The sequence below is a fragment of the Paroedura picta genome, chromosome 8 (assembly GCF_049243985.1).
Source record: "Paroedura picta isolate Pp20150507F chromosome 8, Ppicta_v3.0, whole genome shotgun sequence".
NCBI lineage: Eukaryota > Metazoa > Chordata > Lepidosauria > Squamata > Gekkonidae > Paroedura > Paroedura picta.
Window position 1 is genome coordinate 102,964,265 of NC_135376.1, and position 16,443 is coordinate 102,980,707.

The 16,443-nt window shown below is 48.6% G+C and overlaps 1 protein-coding gene across 1 annotated transcript in view; it reads left to right on the forward strand.

Annotated features, from left to right (window-relative positions):
• The window catches only part of CCDC180 (coiled-coil domain containing 180), a 127,166-nt gene extending 116,824 nt beyond the window's left edge, over window positions 1-10,342 (forward strand). Inside the window, exons 34-38 of the mRNA XM_077351100.1 lie at window positions 1,016-1,153; window positions 1,580-1,691; window positions 2,906-3,011; window positions 6,457-6,595; window positions 8,362-10,342. Coding sequence (XP_077207215.1) covers window positions 1,016-1,153; window positions 1,580-1,691; window positions 2,906-3,011; window positions 6,457-6,595; window positions 8,362-8,493 — 627 coding nt within the window. The 3' untranslated portion in view covers window positions 8,494-10,342. The remainder of the gene's footprint in view (window positions 1-1,015; window positions 1,154-1,579; window positions 1,692-2,905; window positions 3,012-6,456; window positions 6,596-8,361) is intronic.
• The last annotated feature ends 6,101 nt before the right edge of the window (window positions 10,343-16,443 follow it).

A 16,443-nucleotide genomic window follows, 5' to 3' on the forward strand; every position in this document is an offset into this window, starting at 1 on the left:
TAAAGACACAGGCAAACAAGCATTCTTTTACAGTTCCACAAAACCCCTTCCCCCGGTTCAAGTCCTGGAGTGCAAAATGACATGCCAGAGCTCACAAATCTTCCCAAGCTAGTTTCCCAGGGCCAAAGCATGTGGACACTGCTGGACACTAAAGGCATTTCTAAAAGCTCACATCAGTCTGCTCTGCACCGGTCTAACAAGGTCGAACCAATAAGACGCTTTCAAAAAACATTATGAGGAAACTGAGAAGCTGCTATGCAATTAATACACAGGTCAAAAGCAGGTCACACACAAACCTAAAAACAATCAGAAGCAATAAAGAATCATAGGACATAATTGGTGCACATGATTCCATCAATCCATTGTAAGACAAGTAAAGGAAAACCATGAAATTGTAAAGCAAACCAAAAAATATCAATACATGGCAAGATCATGACCCCAGGCAACCAGGACCTTGACAACATGATGTGCATATTCAGTGCTTCTATGAAATCCCTCTATTCACATATAGTTGCCCTTGGCTCTGAGGGGAGTACCCTGTGGCTTCTTCATGGAACTGGATCAGCACACACAATCTGCCAGCACTGGAGAACCTGGCACCATGTAAACAAGCCCCCCCCCCCTCTCATGAACACTGCTTCTGGGGCCCACCATGAGTCTTTTAGAAAGTGGTCAGGGCCAGGGGGAGTGTTTGTGCAGCAAGGCTTCTGACTGGCTGTGCAGATTTCCTTTTAAGCTGCTTTGGCAGCAGCTGCCACCAGGGATTTCCACTCCCACAACAGCCACGTTATGGCTGTGCCCACACTCCCGTGTCAGAATTCCAGAGGTGCCTTTGGGTTCAGAAAGGCTGTGGACCCCGTGCTGGAGAGGAGCGTCTCTTGGCTGCCGGGCAGTGTGCCAAGGCCCAACTCAAGAGTCAGTTGGCCAGAGAGAGAGAGGCTTCGGCCTGCCCTGCAGCTCCACTGTGGCTTGGTGGTGGCAAACAGCACTCCACAGCTTGGCTATTCATTTCAAGGACAAGAACAAGAATAAACTGCGCCCAACTCTGGGGCACCCGGACAACTTGCCCCAGCTGGAAGCTTTGTGCAAAGAGGAGGAAGAGAGACAGAAGGAGCAAACGGATGGGATCTGTCTCTGCACCCAGAAACTGGAGGTACCGAGGGGAGTCAGGGCCACTTTTTTTGAGTTTCACTGCTCAGAGGTGGCTTGTTTGGGGGGCACAGCCAAAGCTTGCCTGCCAGGGGGGTTTGGAAAGGAGGCTTCAGGGGGCTCTGAGCTCAATTTAACAATAAATCCATGATAAAAACAATAATCAGCAAGTTTAAAAGCATAAGGCAGCACCAATATGAACAACCACTCTCATTGATATTAAAATGGGAGGGGGATGGGAGAGGGAAGCCTGGGTCGCTGTTTTAATATGGGGAGGGTGAGATTCTGAGATCTAGAGCTCCCTTCATCAGCTTTCAAGCACTCTCTTCATTTGTGAGGAGGGGGCCGTGTAGCCATTGGGGGAAGCCATTCTGAGGCTGGGCTCCTGGGCAGAAATGGGGCAGCACAAATCCTTCTCCTTCTCCCGCAGGCCTGCGCCATTGAATATACCCAGGGATTTGTCTCCATGTTGGCTGCCGGCACAGAAAAGATCCTCGTGGAGTTGGACGGCTGCCTCACCGTAGATGACGTGCAGACGGGAAGTAAGGCCCAGAGCGTGGGAGGGCTGCAGTGGATTGCCCACCGAGCTTTCTTTCATGCTGAAGTTGGCTTGCTGATGAGGCTTGACGTTTTTAACCTTTTAAATCCACTTCTATAGTCACTGTTGCTTTGTTGTCATTGTTGTTATATTAGCCTTTTATAAGCATTACTATTCATTTATTTGTTTGTTTATTTGCTTATTTATTTATTTACATACTGCCCTCCCCGGGGGCCCAGGGCAGTTTACATAATAACATAAGAACAATACAGGGAACAGTCTATAAAACATTTGAATAACCGTGCAATAATAACTGATAATAGTAAACATATAACAGTATAGTATAACCAATAAACAATACAACAATGCAACAATACAAACAGGTCCAGAATCTATAGGTGGTGTTCTGAGGGGGGGGGCGGGGGAGAGCAGGGGCCCTTTGGTCGCTGTTGGTTATATATGTCTGGTCTCAACCGAATGCCTGGCGGAAGAGCTCCTCCTTGCAGGCCCTGCAGAACTGTTTAAGCTCCGTCAGGGCCCTGATCTCCTCCGGGAGCTCGTTCCACCAGGTGGGGGCCAGAACAGAGAATGCTCTGGCCCTGGTCGAGACCAGGCGGACTTCTTTAGGGCCAGGGATCCTTAGCTGATTGGAGGCAGTAGAGCGTAGAGCTCTTTTGGGGGCATAGGCGGGGAGGCGGTCCCTCAGGTACACTGGGCCCTGACCGCGTATGGCCTTGAAGGAAATTACCAGAACCTTTAGTCTGATCCGGAATTCAACTGGCAACCATTGCAGTTGATGGAGAATGGGCTGGATGTGGGACCTCCACGGTGTTAATGACTGGGGAACCACCCCGTATTGAGTCTGCCATGAAAACACTAGAGGGCGTCACCCCAAGGGTCAGACATGACCCAGTGCTTGCACAGGGGAGACCTTTACCTTTACCTTTTAGTCTGTCATGCCAGTCGTTGACCAGGCCATTGAGAGAAGTGCCGGGAGGCATTGGGTCCTGCAGAGGGTTCAGGAATCCAATTGGATCCATAAGTCTCTGTGGGCGAGCTAAAATTTGCTAGGCAGCCAACTGAGGAGGGGGCGATTGTGTTAGCCTTTAGTTAGCCTTCACCCCCGAGCAATGCATTTGATCATTACTACTCTGAGAAAATGAGCATGAAGGCTGAGCCTCTCATACTGATGCGCAGTCCGATCCTTCCCTGACCCAGAAACAGAGACCCCGCGGGAGAAGACAAGCACTCTGCTCCGCCGTAAGAAAGCTGGCCTCTCCTTAGCAGTGGAAGAATGCAAGCTGGTGGCCGAACGGGGAAGCAGGTAAGGGCGGGAAGCCACAGGGGGAGGCTTTGCATGCGCTTCATTCAGGCACAAACATGCAAACAGCACCGCAGTTAGGAGGCATGTGCAGGCACAAAAAATGGGCTGTTCGGAGGGACCCAATTCGGACCATTTAAAAGATGCCTGAAGTAGCTGCTTTGCATTCAGGGCCAGCTGAAACGTTTCGGATATCTCTGAAACGTTTCAGCCATGAAAGCCAACGGGTGTCAAGATCTCAGACTTGTAAATAAGACTCCACCATGTTTCAAGATGGAAGTTTATTCACTTAGGACTTCATAGACAGTTCTGGCAGATACACCTCTGGGAAGCACAAAAAGTAAGTTGTCGGCGGTCTGATGTTCTTTCTCCTATTGCTACCCTCTGTCCACGATCCCGGAGGAAGGAGATCAGCCATTGAAGGGCTGTCCCTCGTATTCCGGCATCGATGAGGTGGCGAGCTAGGAGCTCATGATCGACTGTGTCGAACGCTGCTGCGAGGTCTAGTAATATCAGCAGTGCCAACCCACCTCGGTCCAACTGGCGACGGAGGTCGTGCATCAGGGCGACTAGCGCTGTCTCTACCCCATGGCCAGGCCGGAAACCTGACTGGGATGGGTCTAGGACCGAAGCTTCTTCCAGGTATTCCATCAGTTGGTTTGCGACTGCCCTTTCTATCATCTTCCCCAGAAACGCTGTGCGAGACGGGTCGATAATTATTAGGCTCTCGTGGATCTAGAGATGTTTTTTTCAGCAGTGGGCGTACCACAGCCTCTTTCAATCCCTCTAGGAATTCTCCCATTGTGAGAGATAGATTGATTATCTCCTGGAGGGGGATCTTGATTCTTGTCTCTCCTTCCTCCTCCCTCTTGAAGTAGGATGGGGGAGGGGCTGGGGATTCCACCAATGTTGTTGCTATGCTGTTATTGTGTTGCTGATTGTCCATTTTAATGGGTTTTATTGGGGTTTTAACTGGACTATACGTTTGCTCCTCACATAACTGAAAAATCTTTTCTTGTTACAATGGGCTTCCCTGGCCAATCTTAGCTCACTCTCAGCTTTGGCCTTTCTGATGATTGATCTACAGTGCCTAGTAACCTGTAGGTACTCTTCTTTAGAGCTCTGTCCTTCCCTCCATTTCCTGAACATTTTCCTTTTCTTTCTTAGTTCCTCTTGAAGTTCTCTGTTCATCCAAATAGGCTTCTTAGAGCTCCTGCAGTGTTTTCGTCTTTCTGGGATAGTCATTGATTGAGCCTGCAATAGCTCTTGTTTGAGTAGCGCCCACCCTTCACATGCTCCCTTCCAGCATTCTCATCCATGGTATGACACTCATCATGTCTCCGAGTTTATTAAAGTTTGCCCTACGAAAATCCAACATTAGGTGTCAGACAGGCCCTCCGTTCCTGATAACAAAGTACAGAGAAAGATTTGTAAGACTGAAGCAAAGCATGAAGCGGACAACGCAGGGCAGTGACACATAGTTCAGGGTTATAAAAAAGGGTTATAAAAGGTTCTTCAAACAGCACACATTAACCAAGATGGAGTTCCTCAGGTCAACCACAAATCAGGGCAGAGATCAGATGGCCTGATCCTGACACCAATGCTATTGTCTGTCCGTGATCCTGGAGAAAGGAGAGCATCCATTGAAGGGCAGTCCCTCTGATCCTGGTGTCGGTGAGGCAGTGAGCTTTTGCTCATGGTCGACTGTCAAACTCTGCTGAGAGGTCTTATTATGAGCAGTACTGCCCCGCCCCAGTCCAACTGGCAATGGAGGTAGGCAACCTCTACCTAGCGCTGTCTCTACCCCATGGCCAGGCCGGAAACTTGACTGGGATGGGCCTCAGACTGAAGGTTCTTGCAAGAATGCTGACAGTTGGACCATGACAGCTCTCTCAAGTATCTTCCCCAGAAACATTAGGTGCAAGACGGGATGATAATTGATAGGCTGTCACGGGTCCAGAGATGTTTTTTTGAGTAGCAGGCAAACTTCTGCCTCTTTTAGCCGTTCCAGGAATTCTCCTGTTGAGAGGGTTTATTATTTCCCAGAGGGGGCCACTATCCTTGTATCAGAAGTTTTTAGTAACCATGATAGGCATGGATCTAAGGGACGTGGTTGGCTTCGCCACTTTTAGCATCTTGTCCACTTCGAGTCGTCTGAAGTTATTCAGTGTACTCCAGGAGGCCTCCAGTTCACTTTCGGTGTCTGAGGTTGGAGGGAGGTCGTGGCAGTATCGAGATTTTGTCTTCAAAATGACTCGCAAATGCCTCATAGCTGGTGTCCAATTGGTTATTATTTTGGCGCCCTTCCTCCAGGGTGGTAAGAGATCAAACTATCCAAAATAATTGCACTGGGCGTGAGTTAGCAGACATGGTTTCAGTTGAGTAAAATTTGCATTTTATCGACTTCACCGCCATCTCATAGGCTCTTAGCTGCATTCTATAAGGTGTTCTTGAGGCTGTAATCATCTCAGTACCTGTTTCTTCTCGTGGAGCTCCTCAGTATACCAAGAGGCCTGCTTGAGACAGGGGTGGAGAGGATGTTGGGGAGCTGTCCTGTCAATGTCAGCCAGTATTCTGTCACGCCAGTTGCTGACCAGGCCATTGAGAGAAGTGCCAGGAGGCATAGGGATCCATTTGGATCCATAAATCTCCGCGGGCGAGCTGAAATCTGCTCGATGTCCAACTGAGTAGGAGGTGACAGTCTTAACCGAGCCTTCAGGGCATAATGGTCTGACCATGGCATGGCCTTATCCAAGACCAGACCCATGTTCAACCCCACACTGAAAATGAGATCCAGGGTACAGGACCAACAAAAAATTGCAGGAGCCCCAGCATCACCATGGCTAACATTAGGTCCAGCCTCTGTCTAGAGAGTGGCAGCTCGGCATGGACGTTAGTCTCCCAGAATCAATTTGGGGTAATCAATTTGTCTTAGTTGGAGGACTAAGTGGGCAGGCAGTTGTGAGTTCCTGCTTAGTGCAGGGGGTTGGACTAATTGACCTTGGAGATCCAACTCTATGATTCTGTGATTCCATGTGGGGTCTGACGAATGCAGTATACAGTGGAACAATGAAATCTTGTATTATTATTATTATTATTATTATTATTATTATTATTATTATTATTATTATTATTATTTATTACTCGCCACTCCCTGACGACTCGTGGCAAGTTGAGGTGATGCCCCTGTGGACCCAGCCCAAGTCTGCCTTTGCCTTCTTTGCCGCCACATCAGCTTGTCTGCTCATCTTTCACTTCCAGTCCACACGGACCACAGGACCTTGTTTGCAACCACTGCTGCCCAGGAGTGTCTCTCCCATCCAGTCTGCCGGCTTCTCATTTGTGTGACCCAGATGCAGAACTCTGTGCTTCTCCTTATTGAATTGCATCTAGTTCCTCCAGTACAATAGTTGATTTTAACAATTTTTATTTCTATGTTGTTTTTAAGGACCTGGCCTGGACTTCCAAGAACTACACTAACAGGCCTCCCAGACCAAATCCTGTGCCAAGACACTGCTGCCGTAACCACAGCCAAGACAACCCTGGGTCACGTGGCTGCTGTGGAAGAGAGGGATGCTGTTTACATGGTAGGGCATTGAGCGCTGTTGGGAATCCAGAGGACCTATAAAAGAACCTGCTCGTGTGAATGAAGAAAGGGCAGAAAAAGGCTGAACACTGAGAAAGAGTCCAGTGACCCTGGCACCGAGTGTGGTTCTGTGGCCACTTGGGATGGTTCTTGAGTTGCAGCAGGAGCTTCCCAAGTGTCTTTGTGCAGTCCAAGTGAAGTGCAGTCAGCATTAAAAAGAGGACCGGGTGCCTCTCAGGCAGTTCTTGTGAGAGAGGAGGGGAGGAAATTCCAGACACTATTAAATCAAGCAATGCATTATTTTGTTTTCAAAAGAAATCAGACAGCCTGATCTAAACAGGGTTTCTTGGAGTTGCCCTTAAGAAGGCTCCTGGACTTTTTCAGGGCTGTACAGAACTGAGTAGTCCTCTAATAAATTCACAGCAAGGGTAAAAGCTGAAGCTCAAGGGCATTCTGCTTTGCCAAAAAAGACCCGGACTCCAAAGATCTGAACCCAGCAACAAGTAGAAAGGATTTATTTACAAAGTTTTTGTTAAATCTGTGGGTTCAGAGGTGGGCAAGGACACTGAAACTAATTTGAGCTTTTTATTAGGACCCCAGCATGGTACAACAACAGTTGGTTTGCGACTGCCCTTTCTACCAGGTGCCAGGGCCGGCAGGTCCGTCGGTGGGGAAGGGCAGTCGCTGGGCCGAGGGGAAGCCCAGGGAAGTGGGGCGAGCCTCCTCCCTGGCGGCCATCCAGGCAGGATGGCGGCTCGGGAGGAGTGTGGAGTTAGCGGCGGGCTGTTCTCGAGACGGGCCAAGTGTCCAATGGGGAGGCGGCTCCTGATTCGCTCCTTCGAATTTTTATCCCGGACAGAGCCCGCCCTAACTCCTCCCCACCAGCCCTTACTGCTTTATATATAAAGCAATGGGCGGGAAGAGCTGAATCTGCTGCACTCCCCCCCCCCCATTGGCTCCTCTCATTTGCCCCCTCAGAATTTCTGCTCAGAGGCCCCCCAGCAGAAAGCAGCTGTTGCAAGCCAAGGGGTCCAGAGATTCCGGCCGGAGAGGAGCGTGCCCAGTGCCAGAGTCTACTCTCCAAAGCAGCCCCATCTTCCAGGGAAACTGATCTTTGCAGGGGATCCCCAGGTCCCGCCTGGAGGCTGGCATCCCTAGCTGAGAGCTAGTCCACCTGGGTCCAGTACAGCCTGCCTAAAGATTCTTTTCTTCCCAGGTTTCCCCTATGCTCAGGTCTTGCTAGGATTGCCAACCTCCAGGTGGTGCCTGGAGATCTCCCAAAGTTCCAAGGGATCTCCTGATCTCACAGATTGTTTCCCCTGAGGAGAACTACTCCTTTGCATGGTGGGCTTTATGACAACTGTGACTAATGCTTCCTTGTTTTGCTCGGGCAAGGTACTGGTGTACATATCAAATGAAAGTAGCTTCTTATTTAACAAGCATTTTATTTTATGAGTGATGCTGGGCACATAGTAAGCATGTGACTTCTGGAGGTGTGACCAGCTGGCATCACTTCTGGGGCTACTCGAATATTTCAGGGGTTTCTCCCAGGTAAAAAAAGGAAGGCTGAGGAAGGCTGCCAAGGGCCAGCTGTGAACAGAGAACAGTGTAGCCGACGGTTAGAGGGGCCTGGTCTCACCCATAGCTGCTCACCGGCCTGATTGCCCTCAACATCTCTTTCTTCTGTCCAAATGAAAAGCACTGGAGATGCCAAACTCTAATTTGTGTTTTTGTGTTTTCTGTGGTTTTTTTCTTTTTTTCACACAGAAATTCAAACTAGTGCTTGAAGCAGGGTTTGCCAGAACCAAGGAGGAAAACACAGCCCATCTGAATAAGGCACAACACTGGGGGGACTGGTGGAAGAAATCAGTGCAGAAAATCAAGCAACTGTACTCCTGAATCCATCATTTTGCCATTACTGGTTTCTTGTTCATACCTTTGTCAGCAACGTCTCCCTCCCTCCCTCCCTCCCTCTCTCCCTCCCTCCCTCTCTCTTAGATGGGGAAAAGTGTTGATTGGAAATAAAGCTGCAAGGCACTGGCTTCACTGGTTGTTGGAATAACTATGGGTCGCTTGAACTGTTTCCCCTCCATCTTGGTAACTCCTTCCTTTACTGAAAATCCGGCCTGCCTCGCAGGGCCTTTGGTAAGGTCCTGAAATCCATTGTCTCATAATGGTTTCCCAGAGCAACTCAAGCAGTTTGCAGATCTCGACAAAAACAAGTTTGACTTTGGTCTTCTGGGCTGGGACTGTGCCTGGGCAGCCCTGCCTTCAGAGGGAACGGAAAAGGTGCCCCTCCCTGGCAGCACATGCAGCTGCATCTTCCTGATTCAAGTAATAAATGCCAAGAGTGAGCAGTGCCAGTTTCCCCTGTGATCCTGGGCCCTTACTTTTGCTTATTCTAATGTTTGTCTAATAATTTTTGTGTCCAAAATAGTCATCCAATCAGAACAAACTGAGACCAGTAAAATGGAGATCTGAAAATTATACTTTGAGTAGAACTCTCATGTTTTCAGATAAATGTTGTATTCTCAAGAGAGAAATTAATTCAAGATCCTGTATGCATGATATCTGTGTAAGTTATTGCAGATTTATTCTTACTTGTTGCCTGCTTATTCTGTACTCTCTAGGACAGTGGTCCGCAACCTTTTTCAGGCTGCGGACCGGCGGCTGCAGAGAGGGCGATCGCCTGGCCGCGCATGCGCGGCCGCAAACGTTCATGCACGGGAGTGCTGCACATGCACGTTGCAACCACACATGGTGTAAACGCGCATGCACGACCTGGCCGCGCATGCGCGGGAATGCTGTGCATGTGCATTTGCAGTCGTGCATAGCGCAAACGTGCATGCGAAACCCGACACAGCCCTGCGGAGTCAGGGTGCTGCGGCCCAGTGGTTGGGGACCACCGCTCTAGGATGATCCGAGGCCTGGGGGCCATGCCCTATGAGGAAAGGCTGAGGGGATGTTCAGTCTGGAGAAGAGGTTCACAGAATCACAGAATCATAGAGCTGGAAGGGGCCACACAGGCCATCTAGTCCAACCCCCTGCTTAACGCAGGATCAGCCCTAAGCATCCTAAAGCATCCAAGAAAAGTGTGTATCCAACCTTTGCTGGAAGACTGCCAGTGAGGGGGAGCTCACCACCTCCTTAGGCAGCCTATTCCACTGCTGAACTACTCTGACTGTGAAAAATGTTTTCCTGATATCTAGCCTATATGGTTGTACTTGTAATTTAAACACATTACTGCACGTCTTCCTCCAAGTGACAACCTTTCAAATACTTAAAGAGGGCTATCATGTCCCCTCTCAACCTCCATTTCTCCAGGCTGAACATTCCCAAGTCCCTCAACCTATCTTCGTAGGGCTTGGTCCCTTGGCCCCAGATCATCTTCGTCGCTCTCCTCTGTACCCTTTCAATTTTATCTACGTCCTTCTTGAAGTGAGGCCTCCAGAACTGCACACAGTACTCCAGGTGTGGTCTGACCAGTGCCGTATACAATGGGACTATGAAATCTTGTGATTTTGATGTGATGCCCCTGTTGATACAGCCCAAAATGGCATTTGCCTTTTTTACCGCTGCATCACACTGCCTGCTCATGTTTAGTTTACAATCCACAAGTACCCCAAGGTCTCGTTCACACACAGTGTTACCTAGAAGCGTATCCCCCATCCAGTAGGCATGCTTTTCATTTTTCTGACCCAGATGCAGAACTTTACACTTATCTTTATTAAATGGCATCTTGTTCTCATTTGCCCATTTTTCCATTGTGTTGAGAGGGGACATTACTGTGCTCATTAAGAATCTGAAATGTTGTCACTTAGAGGAGGGCAGGGAAAGGTTCCTGTTGGCAGCAGAGGAGAGGACCTGCAGTAATGGGTTTAAACTACATGGAGAATGGTACTGGGAGATACCGGGAAAAATGTTCACAGTAGAATCAACTGCCTAAGGAAGTGGTGAGCACCGGTGGTCTAAGCAGTGGCTGGACAGGTATCATGGATGCTTTAGGCTGATCCTGCACTGAGAAGGTTGGGGGACTAGATGACCTCTGCCCCCTTGCAACTATTTGATTCCATGATTCTTGCAAGATAAGACCTTGAAATTTACCCCCAAAAGTTGGTTTAACTTTCAGGGTGTAAGTTGCTGTTGAGCAACATGTGGAATGCTAGCTCTTCAGTCAATCTACAAGGGTTTCTTTTTTGGAAAAAAAGGCATAAAGACAGCTGTGCAAAAAAGCCAAGATTTCTGTTTTGACTTGACTCTGGAAGGTTAATGAAGCTTGCCTCACTAATTGGCAAAAGCAAATCCGAGCTGCCAGGAATAATAGAAATTTGAGTGAATCATGGAAGTTGGTTAGTTGTGTTGCATATCCTAGGAATCCATGATCATATCTTCTCTCATATCTGGGAGTAATACATTATTAATATTCTGATTCTTCTTGTATATCAGAATAATTTGAATCCATCTGAATTATAAGTGCCCCCCCCCACATCTGACCATCCAAAATTTGCTCTCTAGTTACTCAAATGAAGAAAATCTGCCCTCCAGAACTGTTCAAAACCAATATTTCATCTTCGTGGGTTCTGTGTAGTCCCACATGGGTTCTGTGAAGATCGCAGGCCTGCCTCAGAGAAGAAACTAGCCAGCTCAAAAGACACCCAAGGGTGCCAGCCCCTCCCCTGGAAGTAGCAGGTCTGACTGGTCTCTCCCCAATTATTAATGCATAGTGTTAAAATTGATCATTAATTCAAATTAAATTGTAGTTCATAAGTCAGTAGTTCATAGTACTAAAGTGTTTAGACTGTTAGACTTGCTTTTTTTTCTTAAGGTTAGAACAGTTACAGTTTAAATTCTTTTACAGTTGGGCATATGCCCTTAAGGTGCCCCCCTTAACAGAGCCATACCTCTTAAGGTTTATAGCCTTAAAAAGTTGTTTTTTTCCTGCTGGAAGTTTTTAGCAGGCACTTTTTAGGCGGTCGCCTAAAGAAGCCTCCGTTTTGTACATTGAAAACGTTTGGATCGCAGCAATCCTATGGCTGAGAAGCGAGCTCATTCTGAGGGCTTCTCCTCAGACGAGGGTCCTGCAGCCCCGTGATTCCACCCTCCTCTGCGGGGGCTGCCGTTGCCGCCGGGGCCGTGAGTGACAACGAGCGCTCGAAGGCGCTGCCCGCCCAAAGGCCGCGTGGTGCGAACCCGGCTCTTACAGCAGCCCAGGAGCAGCCATCTCCCCCGACTGTCCGTCGGCAGCCATTCTGAGGGGCAGTAACCCCCCCTCCCCTCCCCAGGCCATGCAGCAGGGAGTTCTGCAGGTTCCCTTCCTCCAGAATTTTTAACGTGTTAAAAGCAGCCACGAGGGAGCAAATTGAGGAGTATGAGAGAGAGAGAGAGAAGTCCCGGAAGTCCCCTCAGGCACCATAGGGAGGGGAGCCAAAACTGGCCCTCTAAGGCTGCTCCAAAGAGAGTGAGGGTCAGCCCAAACAGGTATCACTCTTCTTCTTCTTCTGAGGAGGAGGAGGACTGAGAATCTCTCAGGTCCAAGGACGACACAGCTTTTCTCTCAGATGAAGAAGAGATTGAACCTATTAATGTGTCAGCTCCATCAGAACGATTTGTCAAGAGGGAGGACACCCACTATATGCTGACAAAGGTCCTCGGGGGAATGATAAAGAGGTATTGTGGGCCAAAGGGCAAGGGAGAATATTTTCCCAAATTGTGTCCCTCTCAAGATAATTTTCCTCTTCCTGAGGTTTTTGAAAAAAAGATCAGAGCTGAATGGCAAAAGGGTCTTTGCCATTCAGCTCTGATCTTTTTTTCAAAAACCTCTGGAAGAGTAAACAAACAGGTACCTTCATTTATAAAGGAGCTTTATACTATGCCTCACTATGGAGAATCCATCCTACAAATTCCCCTGATAGATGCTCCCATCGCAGCTCTTCAATCTGGCGGCATCGCCTCTGAGGCGGAGAGGGTTTCCTTAGAGCAGGGGTCGTCAACCTGTGGTCCTCCAGATGTCCATGGACTACAATTCCCACGAGCCCCTGCCAGCGAATGCTGGCAGGGGCTCATGGGAATTGTAGTCCATGGACATCTGGAGGACCACAGGTTGACGACCCCTGCCTTAGAGGACAAAAAGGCAGAAACTGCCCTGCGACGCACTCACCAGGCAGTGGCCGTGGCCATCAAGGCCTCTCCGGCCGCATCTGTCATTAACCAGGCAGGGATTGCCTGGTGTAGAAAACTGTTGGAGCTAATTCCTGAAAAGGATAAGAGAGTAGTGGAAGGCGTGTGCAGAGTTCTGAAAACAGTGTCCTTTTCTGCCGATGCTACCTTGGACACACAGTGGCTAGACGTTTGCTTTGGCTAAAAGCATGGTCAGCAGCCTACCAGTCAAGGGCATGCGTAACAGCATACCCCTTTGTAGGTGGAAAATTGTTTGGGGATCACCTTGACAATATTCTTATTGAAACTAAGGATCAGAAAAAAGCTATGCCCAAAAGAGTACGTAAGGAAAATTCCTCATTTAGATCCCAACACACCCTTTCCAGATACCGATCAAATTATAGGAGGGGAAATTGGAGTAATAACTACAATTTTTGTCCCTCCAGGCGCAGAGGAGGCTTTAGATCAAACAAGCCTTCTAACAGGAATGACAGGTCAGAGAATGACCGAAAACCCCCTAAAGCATGACTCAGAGTCCATTCCAGTAGGGGGGGAGGTTGCAAGAATTTGCCCAGGCTTGGCAACTTCCTCACATTAGACGCATGGGCAAAAGGTACAGTCGCAAACGGATACAAATTGGAACTGCCCCGTATTCCTCCAGAAAGATTTTTGCCTTCCCCCAAGAGGCTGAGGACTCTAATGGCAATAAACCACCTTTTAGCCATCAGAGCCATAGAACCGGTTTCACACTCAGAGCAGGGACAAGGAATCTACTCAATATTTTTTACAGTTCCAAAACGCACAGGAGACTGGAGGGCCATCTTGGACCTCAAGTTCTTAAACAAATTCATAAAACTCCGTCATTTCCTCACGGAGACCCTGAGATCCATAGCGGAAGCCTTGCGACAAGGAGAGTTCCTAGCTTCACTGGACCTCCAGGAGGCCTACCTACACATACCAATATTTCCACCCCACAGAAGATTCCTCAGATTCTGTGTGCAGGGAGTACACTATCAGTACAGGGCTCTCCCTTTCGGACTCTCATCTGCACCCAGGGTCTTCACAAAAATCCTAGTGAATGCCCTAACAGGTTTAAGGATGGAGGGCATATTAATCCATCCTTATTTGGATGAACTCCTCCTTCGTGCGCCCTCTGTGCATTTAGCGGAAGTGCATACGAACAAAGTCATAACCAATCTTCAAAACTTTGGCTTTTTAGTAAATTTTGCCAAAAGTTCTTTAACTCCAGCACAAAGATTGGAACACTTAGGAGTCATCATAGAGGAGTCCAGACAGCCAATCAATTGGTTAGAACTGAGAGCAGTTTGATTCGCACTCAAGACACTTTGCAGATCAGATCCATCAGTGCCACATTCTGACAAGGACAGACAATGTGGCAACAAAGGCTTACCTGAATCATCAGGGAGGTTCCAAATCACCCAGACTTCAAAGGGAAGCTCAAAGAATAGTCACATGGGCAGAAAGTCACCTAGCCTCTCTCAGAGCAGAACACGTGAGAGGTGTATTAAACATACAGGCAGACTTCCTAAGCTGTCAGATAGTGTCAGATGCAGAATGGATGCTGAAAAGAGAGGTATTTCTACTAGCAACCTAGTATTGGACTTATTTGCACCCAGCACCAATCAATGCACAGACCACCAGGTTTTGCACCAGATTCCACCACCCAAGGGCGGAATTCTCAGATGCCCTAACATCCCAGTGGCCGGAGGGTCGGCTTTATGCTTTCCCTCCGCTCCCACTTCTGCCACGGCTCCTAAGAAAAATAGAATCCTCAAAAAACGAGGTCACTCTAATAGCCCCCAATCGGCCAAGACGCCCATGGTTCTCAGAAATAGTGAGGATGGCAGTGTCTCCCCCCTTCACTCTCCCAGTTTCCAGAGATCTTCTCCAGCAAGGTCCAGTCTTCCATCCGAAACCGGAGTGGTGGTCTTTGACCGCATGGAAGTTGAGAGGAAACAGCTCACCCACTTAGGTTATACTTCAGGAGTCACAGAAACAATCCTGGACTCCAGGAGGAGTTCCACTCATGGAATTTACTCTTGTTCATGGAAGGCCTCCGTGAGGTGGGCCAAGAGGAAGAAAAGGAATCTTCTCAAGCCTTCCGTGGCCAGTATTTTAGATTTCCTACAGGAGGGCAAAATCCGAGGCCTTAGATCAGCCACCCTCAGATGCCAGGTGGCAGCTCTAGCCTCGGTCATACCCTCTGTCGAAGGGGCTTTCTCTCAAAACATCCACACATTGTTAGATTCCTAAAGGGAGTGGCGAACAAAGAAACCCCAGTGGTTCATCGTTTTCCTTCATGGGGACTAAATTTGGTACTAACAGCCCTAACCAAGGTCCCGTTTGAACCTGTTCAGTCAATTGACTTAAAATTCCTCAGAATGAAACTTTTATTCTTAGTTGCTGTGACCTCAGCAAGGAGAGTTTCTGAATTAAGGGCTCTCTCAGTTAAGAAAGAATTTGGTCACTTCCTTAAGGACAGTGTTATTTTGAAGACAGATCCAACATTTAAACCCAATTCCATATTTCCCAAGAGATCTACCAGATTTTTACCCTGATCCAGCCGATCAGAAAGAGCGCCTCTGGCACAATGTTAGATGCGCCCTGAAGGCTTTTCTTATTCGCAGGGTGACTTTTCCGCCCAAAGTCACGTGATGTGGGAGGAGCCAGCACTCTCCCCTCAGTCCTTTTCTTGCCCCTGGTAGGAGAAGGACTACAATTCCCATGAGCCCCTGCCAGCGTTTGCAGTCCATGGACATCTGGAGGACCACAGGTTGACTACCCCTGGTTTAGCCGACTAGCTCTTCCAGAGGAGGAGTTTATTCTGAGAGGAATTATATTCTGAAGAGGAAATTCGTGATGGCTTCATTTAAGAAGTGAAGTCAGTGTGGGGCCAAGACGGCTCAGGCTTCATGTTTGGGCGAAAGACATCCTGTGACTGCCTGCCCTCCACGCGGGAGACTAATGCCTAGGACCCGCTTAAAGGCTTCAGGCACTCCAGGGCCCTCAGCCTCCTCCACTCCCATTCAGCAAAGAGCTGCTGTGACTGCAAGAGCAGCCTCAGGGCCTCCCAAGAAGAAAAGGGCTGTGCCCCCTGCAGGGCTCCGTCCCCCCTATCTTCGGGAGCCCCAAAGAAAACAACCATCTCCCCCTCACCGCCGAGACCGCGGTCGGGGCCGGGAGGCTGCTCAGGAGGCCACCAGTCTGCCGCGGAACGTGTTGACTCACCAACTGCAGGTTTTCATGAGTGTATTTTGCAAGGGTTTTTTCTTGCGGGGCTGAAAGCAAGTAATATGTCTGACAGATGTTTTGTGTGTGTGTGTGTGTGTGTGTTTGGGGGGGGCAGTCTAAATAACTGACTAGCCCAGCTGGTCAGATCTTGGAAGTGAAGCTCTCGGCCCCACCTACCTCACAAAGGTGTCTTGTTATGAAGAAGGGAATTGTAAGCCACTTTGAGACATTTTTGGCAAGTAAAAACAGAGATACAAATTAATAATTTGTTGTTTCAGGTTATTTTACACACACACACACACAGAATGCTGATGCAAGGAAATTCTTTGGAGGAGCCAAGACGTTCTCCACAGGTTCAGATGGAGTTGCAGGGGAACATTTAGAACGTCCGCCAAGCGAGATCTTCAAGAAGGTACAATGCCTTGGAGTCCCTCCAAAGCA